The sequence below is a fragment of the Aquarana catesbeiana genome, linkage group LG13 (genome assembly GCF_042186555.1).
Source record: "Aquarana catesbeiana isolate 2022-GZ linkage group LG13, ASM4218655v1, whole genome shotgun sequence".
NCBI lineage: Eukaryota > Metazoa > Chordata > Amphibia > Anura > Ranidae > Aquarana > Aquarana catesbeiana.
The window spans coordinates 73736726-73749278 of record NC_133336.1 but is presented as its reverse complement, the minus strand read 5'-3'; the positions used below and the strand labels follow the sequence as shown (position 1 = coordinate 73749278).

The window sequence follows — 12553 nt, the reverse complement described above, 5'->3', positions numbered from 1 at the left end:
CATCAGCCAGCAATGCACTGCGATGCCGCAGTGAATTATGGGCCGTGACGCGCCACACGAATTTAGCGCGAACGGCCCATAACGTTCGCAATTCGGCGAACGATCGAACAGCCGATGTTCGAGTCGAACATGGGTTCGACTCGAACACGAAGCTCATCCCTATTTGTGGATTATGCCTCTGTCTGACAGTTTGGTCCTCTGCTTGCAACATCAGCAGCTAACAGTGGGGCAGACTTAAGCATCCCAATCTTGGAGCATCAGGCAGAACGTTCTTCTGGAGGGTTTCTGGCGAAAATGTGGGGAATCCTTGACTCTAAGCTACAGAGGATCCTGTGTATTCTACCAATAATGCAAATGTCAATTCCACCATAAGGTTAAAAATGCTGTCTTTCATGAAGTTTTACAACTTGTGATAATATATGTGTGGATTAAACTCACTCACGTTATCAGGTCTTTACTCCTTCTGGACAGGGGGTTGGCGGAAAAAGGAAATGTTGGATGATAAATAAGCCCCATTGTTTTAAACACAGTAAAACAAAAGCACTACACAATTATGTTCTAGGAAAGTATTCCAAGAAAGTAAACACTGTGAATGACAGCTTTTAGTGGCAGAAACCAGGAGCATCTCGGGAAGTGATCTGAGCCTTGGTTATAGTTACTATTATTGATTGTTTATACATTGTGCACTATACGTTTGACTACTTGAAAAGTACCAGACATGGAAAGTGCTGTTCTCCAGTTCACCTCTGTTCCCTTATTTTTTATAGGTGGACGTGCAAACGAGCTGGATGATATCTCCACTGATGGGCAGGATGGCGTTTCATTCATTAATCCATATGGAGAGATGTTTCTCCAGCCCTTGGCTGGTGAGATCAATTTTTCTAAGTAGACAAATTGAAGCTAGCAATATTTAAAAATTATTTATGACTCTGTGTGCCTGGACTATCCTGTTTCTTCACTGTAAAATCTGTTTTGGATGTATTTTGTAGTCAATGTTCACAGTATAACCAGGTATCTCAAAGACACAGAAATATAGAAAGGGGGGTCGAAGGTGCAGGAAATTCACTGCTACAGAACTCTTCTCTCAGAGAACAACTTATGCAAAGCAAAAAAAAAAAAGTACATTTCTGCAATATATGAACAATATATGAACATTTCTTCATGCTTTTTCTCTTTGCAAACATTCCAAGGACAGAGAAATACCTGTTGATTTGTCAGATATCCTGTGAGCTCCTAAATTCATGTAGTGAACAGACAACACTGCCTCTGCTGCACTGAAATCTCAGATACTGTCAGACCTGACAGTGCTCACCCTATTGAACTACAGATCAGTTCCCTCTTATGTATAGAGATGAGGGGAATAGAAGGCATTTTGTATTCCATTAGAAGAACATTTAAGCTCACTGGTTTTCTGGAAGATTATAAGGTATATTTTTGTACTTGGAGCATTTGTAAAGGCATAGAACATGGTGAAATATACTGTAAATATAAAAGTATAGCACACCACCCAGAATAGTGATAAAATCCTTCACCGTAAAGTAGAGATGGGCCAAACACCCCCCTGTTGGGCTCGCAGCAGAACTCCCGAGCAGGGGAAAAGTTTGCCCTGAAGTCCATTGAAGTCCATGGGAGCCAAACATGAGAAATCAAAAGTCCCCATTTTGAAGGCTGATATGCAAGCAATTGGCTGTAAAAAGGGTATGGGGATCTGGGTACTGCCCTGGGGAACATGTATCAATGCAAAACATTTTCTCAAAAACAATACAGTAAAACCTTGGATTGAGAGTAACTTGGTTTTAGAGTGTTTTGCATGACAAGCAAATTTTTTATATAAATTTTGACTTGATAAACAAGCAATGTCTTGATATAAAAGTAGGGTCATGTCACAAGTATAAAACAGAAGAGAGGCGCCTCTAAGTGTAGCAATATGGTTACATTTAATGGAGGTACAACATTTAGCAACTCACATGGTTGATGGTTAAAACAGGCACATCTAAGTATGCAGGCATCCGGGGTAAAGCTGGCCACATAAACCGTCCTCCGCACCACCATCAATGCCATGCCTTCCACGCTGCAATCCACAAGCGCTTCAAGCCTCGCTTTCATATCGCTCTACTGCAGGGCAGTCTTCCCCCCTCATGATTGCAGACTGACAGCAGTGAGAGCCGGCGGTGCGGGGGATGGTAAATGTTGTACCTTCATTCAATGTAACCATATTGCTACACTTAGAGGTGCCTCACTTCTATTTTATACCCTGTAGCTCCTGCTGGATTTTACTTCTAATCCCCTTGTGGGTGGACATTTTATGCTTACACAGCCTATCACATTGCTATAATCTTTTTATATGGACTATTAACTGAAGGACTTATGAATAAATGGTTGTGGATTGAATCATCTCAATTTTCCATTATTTCTAATGGGGAAATTTGCTTTGATATACGAGTGCTTTGGAATACAAGCATGTTCCTGGAACAAATTATGCTCACAATCCAAGGTTTTACTGTCGTTTTTAAAGGAGCAGTAATTTTAATGATGCTTAAAGTGAAATAATAAAAATGAAAAATTCCTTTATATATAGTGCCGGGGGGGTTGGGGTCCCCTTAGTGTGTCTGTAAAGTGGTGCATCTGTGGCATGTATAGAACATGCTGCAACAAAAATTATATTTCTAAAGAAAAAAATTAGTCAAATCACATTTAAATTGACTCACGGTTGCAATTGCCTGCACCTTGCTATTTTAAACAAAATAAAGAAAAAAAGGGCGGAGGATTTTAAGGGGAACCTTACGCCAAAATTAAAAAAAAAAAAACGCCCACCCCCCCTGAAAACCATACCAGGCCCTTATCCAAGCATGCAGCCTGGCAGGTCAGAAAAGGGGGGGTGAGCAAGTGCCCCCCCCCCTCCAAAACAATACAAGGCCACATGCCCACAACATGGGGGGTGTTTTGGGGCAGGGTGGACCTCTTCCCACCAACCCTGGCTGGTGGTTGTGGGGGTCTGCGGGCAGGTGGCTTATCGGAATCTGGAAGCCTCCTTTAACAAGGGGCCCCCAGATCCCGCCCCCCATGTGAATGACAAAAATAAATTAAAACACTACAAGGGTTTTTGACAAGTCCTTTGTCTTTTTATTTTCTTAAAGTAAATAAATTAAATAATGTCCGTGATATAGATCCATCGTCAATAATGACACCCATCACACAGCTGGACTGGGAAAAAATCCATACATCTCTATGGAGCGTCGGATGTCAGCAGGGACATGTCCGCTGACATCTGATCCACCCCGATCCACTCCGCAAAATCCAGACAGATGGATGTCCTATTTTCCATCTGTCTGGCGGATCGGATCAGATGAAAACGAACAGACGGTCCGTAATCATCTGATCCTCCCATAGAGGAGAGTGGACTCTCTGACAGGTCCGTCCCTGCACAGGGTGCAGAGACAGACTTGTCATCCGCCAGCCCAGCGGGGATCAATAAAGCGATCCCCGCTGAGCAAGCGGAGAAGTAAAAACGGACAGCCCTGTGTGAAAGGGGCCTTAAGATAAAGAAAATATAATAAGAATACTTAACCAAAGATGTTTCCGCCAAGGAGTCCTCCTGCTTTTCATTCAGCATGGCTGGGTAATCAGACATATGCATGCCTAATCGCAGCTATGGATGAGACTTATTCCAGTTTGGGCTGTGGTATTTAGACTTGTGTATATGGAACAGACAACCCCCAAGCCAACTTCCTTTGTAATATGATCCTCAAGGACTTGGTCAGTTAACAATAACATTCCTTTGGCATATGGTAAAGCCATGTTTATGTCCTTATATGGCCTCCTTAACCAAGATTTGGAGGCCTAAAATGCATTAGTGAGCCGCATTATTAATATGCAATTTCCCCATCACTCCACCCCCTGGCTCACAAATATCATATAATGCCTCCAACTGTACATAAAGACAACATATCAGCACTGGAAGGAAAGCACGGTATAAGTGTAAACAAAAAGAATAATTCATTATAATAATCATGGCAGCTTTTAGAAATGTAAAGGGTGTCAGCCTCAATCAGCCATTTTCTTTCCTTTGCTTCAAATGAATCCTAGCGTTACATAGCAAAAACTAACCATTTCAACTAGGATTTTATTTCTGCAAAAGTATTTAAATATTCCCTTTACCTTACAAAGTTTTTCACATAACCTACATTTAAACATCACATTTAACAGTTAATTAACAATTTCTTATGTCCTGTAACACAATAGGATTTTCTGACAACAAAATTCATGTTTTTTTTCCGACGAATGTTGGCTCATACTTGTCTTGCATACACACGGTCACACAAAAGTTTTTTTTACAAATGATCAGTACTTAGTGTTACCTTTCTATCTTAATTCAGGTAACATTGTCACATTTAACACAGACAAAACAACATGTATTCAACATATTTTCATACAAGCAACATGTCCCCAACATTAGCTAGTTACGAACAATTCAGACATACACATATATCTTACGTTACTGCAGTATTACAATCTGAGCGTCAACTCATCGTTTTCAAACCTAAAAAAGCTAATTACACATACAGGGGACATACTATCTGAGCTTATGTTGCACAAAACATATTTTGCTGAATTGTATCAAAATAATTGTTGGAAATGGTGAAAACTAAACAAGGTCTTGTACAAATTATGTGAATACTGATTTGGCTGTCACATTTAGGATTTACTAGCACTTCAGATATCATTATTCAAGCATTGAAGGCTTGAATTTTTGGCTGTTTCCTTCTGAATTGGCCAAACTTCTAGCTGTGCATGGCCTTAAAAACACCACCCGGTTTGACAAAAGATGATTTAAAAGATCAACTGAGCTTCACTGAAAATGATCCACTTAACCACTTGCCTACCAGGCCAATTCTGACATTTCTCTCCTACATTTAGGACGTGGAAACCTTGCAAAAAGACCTGAACAATTTAATGGGGTGGGCGACTACATGGCAAATGAGGTTCAATGTAGAAAAATGTAAAATAATGCATTTGGGTGGCAAAAATATGAAAGCTATGCCAAGCTGCTGCTAACAAAGCAAACAGAATATTGGCATGCATTAAAAGGGGGATCAACTCCAGAGATAAAACGATAATTCTCCCGCTCTACAAGACTCTGGTCCAGCCGCACCTAGAGTATGCGGTCCAGTTCTGGGCACCAGTCCTCAGGAAGGATGTACTGGAAATGGAGCGAGTACAAAGAAGGGCAACAAAGCTAATAAAGGGTCTGAAGGATTTTAGTTATGAGGAAAGGTTGCGAGCACTAAACTTGTTCTCTCTGGAGAAGAGACGCTTGAGAGGGGATATGATTTCAATCTACAAATACCGGACTGGTGACCCCACAATAGGGATAAAACTTTTTCGCAGAAGATAGTTTAACAAGACTCGTGGCCACTCATTAAAATTAGAAGAAAAGAGGTTTAACCTTAAACTACGTAGAGGGTTCTTTACTGTAAGAGCGGCAAGGATGTGGAATTCCCTTCCACAGGCGGTGGTCTCAGCGGGGAGCATTGATAGCTTCAAGAAACTATTAGATAAGCACCTGAATGACCACAACATACAGGGATATACAATATAATACTGACACATAATCACACACATAGGTTGGACTTGATGGACTTGTGTCTTTTTTCAACCTCACCTACTATGTAACTATGTAACTATGTAAAAATCATTATTTTTTTGCTAGAAAATTACATAGAATGTTTTTTTAGCAAAGACCCTAGAGAATACAACTGCAACTTTTTATCTTGCACGGTATTTGCGCAGCAATTTTTTGAATGCGTTTTTTTTGGAGAAACAACTTTTGTGCTTTAAAAAAAAAAAAAAACAGTAAAGTTAGCCCAATGTTTTTGCATAATGTGAAAGATGAAGTTATGCCGAGTAAATAGATACCTAACATGTCACGCTTCAAAATTGCACACGCTCGTGGAATGGCGCCAAACTTCACTACTTAAAAATCCCCTTAGGCGACGCTTTAAAAATTTTTACTGGTTACTTGTTTTGAGTTACAGAGGAGGTCTAGGACCAAAATTATTGCTCTTGCTCTAACATTCACGGTGATACCTCATATGTGTGGTTTGAACACCGTTTTCATATGTGGGCAGGACTTGAGTATGCGTTCACTTCTGCGTGCGAGCTCACAGGGACAGGGGCGCCTTAAAATTGTTTTTTTTTAATTGTTAATTTTACTTTATTTATTTTAGCTTGACACTTTTTTTCCCCCCCAAAGTTTTTTGATCACTTTTATTTCTATTACAAGGACAGTAAACATCCCTTGTAATAGGAATATGGCATGACAGGTGCTCTTTACAGTGAAATATGGGGTCAATAAGACCCCACATCTCACCTCTAGGCTGGGAAGCCTGAAATAAAAAAAAAAAAAATCACCGCCTCCCAGCCGAAGCGGCGCCGTTTTTTTTAATACAGAGGCCGGGCGTGACGTCATAACATCGCGCCCGGCCTCCGAACGATCATAGAGACTCCGGCGATCATCTGGTCCACCAGAAATCTCTATTCTGAACATCTGGGGCCGGCGGATCCTGTGTCCGACTCACCGATCGTAGCGGTGAGTCGGTAGGGACGTCCCCTCTCGCCTCCCGTAAGAACGATCAAGCGGCGGAACAGCCGCTATGCTCATCCTTATGGTGCACAGATTCACCGACTCTAAAAGATGATATCTGAATGATGCCTGTAGCTACATGATTTCCTGTACCCCATGATTTCCAATGAGTACCATTCATATCTGGGCAACTTCAAGTCGCACTGACTTCAAAGTAGTCCCTGTACTACTTTGGTCTGGCTTTGATGCAAGTTGAGGTCCATAGACCTCAAGTATACACAGGCATTCCCTGAAATCGCTGTAAAATTGTGCGACTTTGAAGTGTGAAAGGGGCCTTGTAGTGTGAAAGGGGCCTAACAGTGACTGCATCTTATCAGATCAGGTGCTGTGGCTGGCCAAATACAATGGCCAGCAGGTGAGGGTCCTTTATCCATGCTGTTTGCATCATTGGGGAGTCAATAGACTTCTCCTATTCATCCCTACGAGGCTAGCTTTACTTTCGCTTCTAAATCTTTCAAATCTGTTACTTTGCCCTGGATGAACAAAGTGAAGGCTTGATTTGAGTTTACAATAAGTTTATTGTAATTACAGAGTTATGTCTGATATTAGATCTGTTTAATTTACATGCCAGATAAGGCCACAAGTGATGACTGACTTACCATAGATTTTAATAAAAGCTAGTAGAGTTGGAATTTGTTAATGCCTCTGAAATATATTATTGAATTCACAATAACAGTGAATATGCCAAGTAAAATTAGACATATTACCGGAATTTGAACAAACAGATTATACTGTCATTAGCTGCAGAGAGAAAGCTGGTGTTTTTTATTGTATAGTGAACACGCCATAAATCCAGACAAGCTTGCATTCAGAAAAGCCTCCTTTGTAGTGAGTTAAAGGAGTGCATTCAATTGTTGTATATTGATTATTAGCGGCCATCATCAAAAGATTAAAGATAAATTATTTTCCCCAGTTAGAAAAATGGTTTCATTTCACATGTATAGATGCCAAGCAAGAAAGATTTAAAAAAAGGAATGACATCAATTGAGGGGTTCATAACAGTGGTAGATGTACACTATATTACCAAAAGTATTGGGACGCCTGCCTTTACACGCACATGAACTTTCATAGCATCCCAGTCTTTAGGGTTCAATATTGAGTTGGCCCACCCTTTGCAGCTATAACAGCTTCAACTCTTCTGGGAAGGCTGTCCACAAGTTTTAGGAGTGTGTTTATGGGAATGTTTGACCATTTATCCAGAAGCGCATTTGTGAGGTCAAGAACTGATGTTGGATGAGAAGGCCTGGCTCGCAGTCTCCGCTCTAATTCACCCCAAATGTGTTCTATCTGGTTGAGGTCAGGACTCTGTGCAGGCCAGTCAAGTTCCTCCACCTCCTCTCTCATCCATGTCTTTATGGACCTTTCTTTGTGCACTGGTCCAAATCATTTGGTGGAGGAAGGATTATGGTGTGGGGTTGTTTTTCAGGGGTTGGGCTTGGCCCCTTAGTTCCAGTGAAGGGAACTCTTATGCCCCGTACACACGGTCGGATTTTCCAACGGAAAATGTGCGATCGGAGCGTGTTGTCGGAAATTCCAACCGTGTGTGGGCTCCATCGGACATTTTCCATCGGATTTTCCGACACACAAAGTTTGAGAGCAGCCTATAAAATTTTCCGACAACAAAATCCGATCGCATCAATTCCGACCGTGTGTGGCCAATTCCGACGCACAAAGTGCCACGCATGCTCAGAAGAAATTCTGTGACGGAACAGCTCGGTCTGGTAAAAGTAGCGTTCGGAATGGATACAGCACTTTCGTCACGCTGCAATGTTTTAAATTGTTTAATACAGCGCACTCTCTTCTTCTTTATAATGTGAGAAGAATGAAGTAGTTTTGCTGCTCATATTCACACACACTTCTCACAAACTTCTTTCTTTATTATTTATCGTGATTCCCTCAATATATTTTGATTTGTCACATCTGACCAAATTTCTTTTTTGTTGTTTTATTTATTTATTTATTTTCAATGCTGTTTTTTTTTTTGTTGGGGGGGGTGTATTTTTTTCAAGGCTGATCTTTGTTTTATTTTATTTTTAGTTTTACTCCATAATATTTTTGTGTGTGTTTTGTGTGTCAAGTTACCACAACACCATTATTATCTTGTATTATTTAATCTCATGGAGATTGCTTGGTGTTGGTGTCCCTTGTTAATTTCACATTGTATTTTTGAAATGTACCTGAATCCTCACAAACAAACTGTCCTTTTTTAAGGAAAACACACATAGGCGAGTATAATTGAAATGAAAAATCCTTTATTAAGGGATCAGAACCAAACAAAGAGGGAGGCAACGCTGGAGAAACATCATAAATTGGCGAAGCCTTGGACTCCCAGGGCAGACATCAATTCTTTTACTGCAAAATTGGTGGCCTGAGGAGTCCTTATCTAAGGGAGTGCAGTCTGGTCCAGAAGTCCCAGAGATCATGAAAGCAGCAGATGACATCTATGTCCCCAGGCTGTGGTACTACAAGAGGCTGCATCTTTTGCCAGACCAGACTGGACCCAGGGTCATCACTCTCTGGTCTTCTTTCCACGCTTCCTTCCAGGCTGTGGCTCTGGTGTTGGAGATGTGACAGGAGGAGGAGTAGGACCTGGAAGAGGAGGAGGAGGAGTAGTAGGACCTGAAGGAGGAGGAGGAGTAGTAGGACCTGGAGGAGGAGGAGGAGGACTATGTGTGAGGTTACAAATGTGGGTAGCACATGTTATTTGGCCCTTCAACCCCTTATTGAGAGCTTCCAAAATTAAGGACTCACACAGGAGTCGTTGGCCCTCCTCCATCTGCAGCATTTTGCAGGCAGTTATGCCAGCAAAGTCCTCCTCCACATTGTGGGGGCTTCTCAGGACCTCTGTAGGCTTCCAAAAGAGGCCTATGGCAGCCTCCTCCAGGTTACTCCTCTTCCTGCCACTTTGTCTTTGAAGGTGTAGGGGAGGGACCTGGATATCAGGCAGCCTGCTTGACCCAGCTACCTTCTGGCCGAGACTTCCCTGTGTATGAAAAAGGGACATGGTTGTAGTTTTTGCATCATCAATCACAATCATAAATTAGTACTCCAAACTAACATCTAGTTAACATCATTGATTGGACAACCATGAAGATTTAGAGGAATGCTATATCTGGCTCAAGCTGGGCTCCTCCACATGTTGCTGCCTGGAAGGCCCAGGTTGGGCTTCAGAAGCCTCAGCTGAGGGGGAAGGAAGCCTGGAAGGAAGATTGGAGAGTGCTGGCCTGGGTTCAGTCTGACCTGACAGAAAATGCAGCCTGTCATAGTACCAGAGCCTGGGGACATAAATGTCATCTGCAGCTCCTGATCTCTGGGAATCCTGACGTTCTTTATAGTCTATTCCCCGCCCCTTCTCGTTCGTTGCAGTGGGGAAGAGCACATGGCGGAGACACAGCAGGTGTCAGATAATTACAGCAACGAGGAGGAGGAAAGCCCGGAGCCTGAAACGTCCCGATCCAGAAGGAGACAATTTAAGGTATCAAATATGTCCTTTGGGGAGATGTTGGAAATGGTCGACATCCTGAAGAAGGCCGACTATGACGGGAAGTATGGACCTTACCCCAACCCCAATGTCCGAAATGCCAAGATCATGGCGAAAGTGGTCAAAAGTCTGCACCGGAATTTTGGGGTACGTCGATCGAAAGATCAGCTCAGGAAGCGGTGGTCGGACCTAAAATTAAGAGAACACGAGCAGTACAGAAAGATCCGGAGAGTGCTGCAAAAAAGTAAGTAGTTGTGCTGTGTTCCTAGTCTTTTTGTGTTTATTACGTTCGTGCTGCTCCATGTGCTTTTCTTAACTGTTATCCAGTTTAAATTGTCAACTTTCATGTTCATGGGCATATTATTCGTTCGTATCAAACATTTTTCTTTCGGCCTATAAAACACCATTGTTTTGGCCATATGCATTTGCCCACATTTTTTAGGGCCTACTTGTGTGAAACTAATTTGGTTGTGTAGATGGGTTTGTTACTAGAATGAAATAAAAACTAGATAATGTGTAAGGAGAGGACACTCAGCAGCTGTTTACACATCTGGACGCTGGAGCACTAGTGTGGGACACAAGAACGCCCTTTTTATTAGGGGGCCCACACAGGTGCTCCATTGTATACTATTGGGGTGTCTCCATCTGTGAAGCTTGTACAAAACAGGTAAGTATTGAAGCTTCACAAAGGACAAGAAAAATGCAACATCTTGGAACTCTGCCAAAACAGACAATTGTACCCCACTTCCAAGCAATGTTTCATATTTATAGTTCTGACATCAAATATCTGTGTGCTAAGTAGACCTATTTTTTCTTACATAGGGGAGAAAAGACTCGGAAGACACCCCTCATCCGAGGAGACCAGAGACCTCCCACCTCTGGAAGAAGGGGAAATCCACCCAGAACAAGCACAGCAGGAGGAGGAAGATGTGGTGGAAATTGGCACCACAACAGGTGAGTGTCTGCGACCACAGGCTCAGGTAAGAGATGGATGCCGGCATATTTACAATACATGGTGTTTTTTGGTTTCTATCTTTTTAGGTGATCGTGATGTTGTGGATCCAGATCCTTTCACCTCGGAAAGCGCACAGATCCTGATCGGGGAGATCATGGGGTGTAATAGGGACTTGGAAAACATCAAGAAAAACATCAATGATGTTATTCAAAAAATGAAGAACATCATTGATGTTTTAGGGAGAGTTTAAAACCCCTCAAAATCCCTTTGTTTTTTTGTGTGCTAAAATTTTTTGACATTTTTTGACAAATTTGAGAAAAGCCAAATTTTGAAGATGCACACAGTGTGTCAACATGTGCTATCTGCCATCACGGGAGATCAATGGACGCGTTATGGGGGTGCAACCCCTTCCTCAATAATCAAGTAGCTGTGAGGAAGGGGTTGCACCCCCAAAACACGTCCCCTTGATCCCCCCGTGATGGCAGGTAGCACATGTTGACATTCGTAAATTTGTGTACATCTTCAAAATGTTGCTTTTCTGGGGTGACTTCACCCCATCTGAACGCAATATCAAACACATTTTGTAAATACTCATGTCTGATATTGCCTTCAAGTTCTACCAAATGTGAACTTTGTAAGTTCAAGATTTGTGTCTTTCTTGTTGGTTTTAAACATGCCTGTTTTATCTTAAATGGACATTTCTACTTTTTCTAATGTGACCCCAAAAATTGTTATACAACAAACATGTTAGTTTGTTTTAAAAACCTTTTCTAAATGAACATGTGATTGTGCTGGTATTAAAAAGATTGATAATCAAGAATGTGTGGATTATTGTTTCAACGCTCCAACACTTTTGTGGTGCTCTAATTGGTGTTTTCTGTGACAATGGGTGTTATTTCCTAAGGTAAAATCCACTTTGCACTACAAGTGCAGTTTCAAGTGCACTTGTAGTGCAAAGTGTCTTTGCCTTTAGTAAATAACACCCACCAGTGCTTTGTAAGGTTACACAATCACGCCATTTTCAGGACTCATCACATTTCTGTCAGGATCAGCTAAAACAAACACAAGCAGTAAATGTCACGAAAGATTTGAGTAGTTTTTTTTTTTATCTGAAAAAGGTTTCAGACTTTGTCTGGCATATTGATAGCCCCCCTACCCGCAAAGAATTCAAGGTATCTTAGCCGGACATCTTGGGCACTCGGGGGGGCAAGCCAGGACGGCCACTTTCAAGCGCCGTCAGGGTTGTTTCATTTTGAAGTCCAGCCTCAGGCCCAACTGAGCCAGCATAGTTGGCAGAATGTTGCCGTAAAAAGTTGTGTAGAACACAGTACGCCAGGATAATATGATTCAGTTTGTACTCCGCCATGTGTATGGGTGTAAGAAATAGGCGGAACCGGCTGGCCATGATTCCAAACGTGTTCTCCACCACTCTTCTGGCTCTGGCCAGCCGGTAATTAAAAACCCTCTGCTCCAG

At 41.9% G+C, this 12553-nt stretch overlaps 1 protein-coding gene across 1 annotated transcript in view; it reads left to right on the top strand.

The window, feature by feature from the left end:
• Positions 1–12553, top strand: part of LTK (leukocyte receptor tyrosine kinase) — a 142170-nt gene that overhangs the window by 63107 nt on the left and 66510 nt on the right. Inside the window, exon 10 of the mRNA XM_073609766.1 lies at positions 768–866. Coding sequence (XP_073465867.1) covers positions 768–866 — 99 coding nt within the window. The remainder of the gene's footprint in view (positions 1–767; positions 867–12553) is intronic.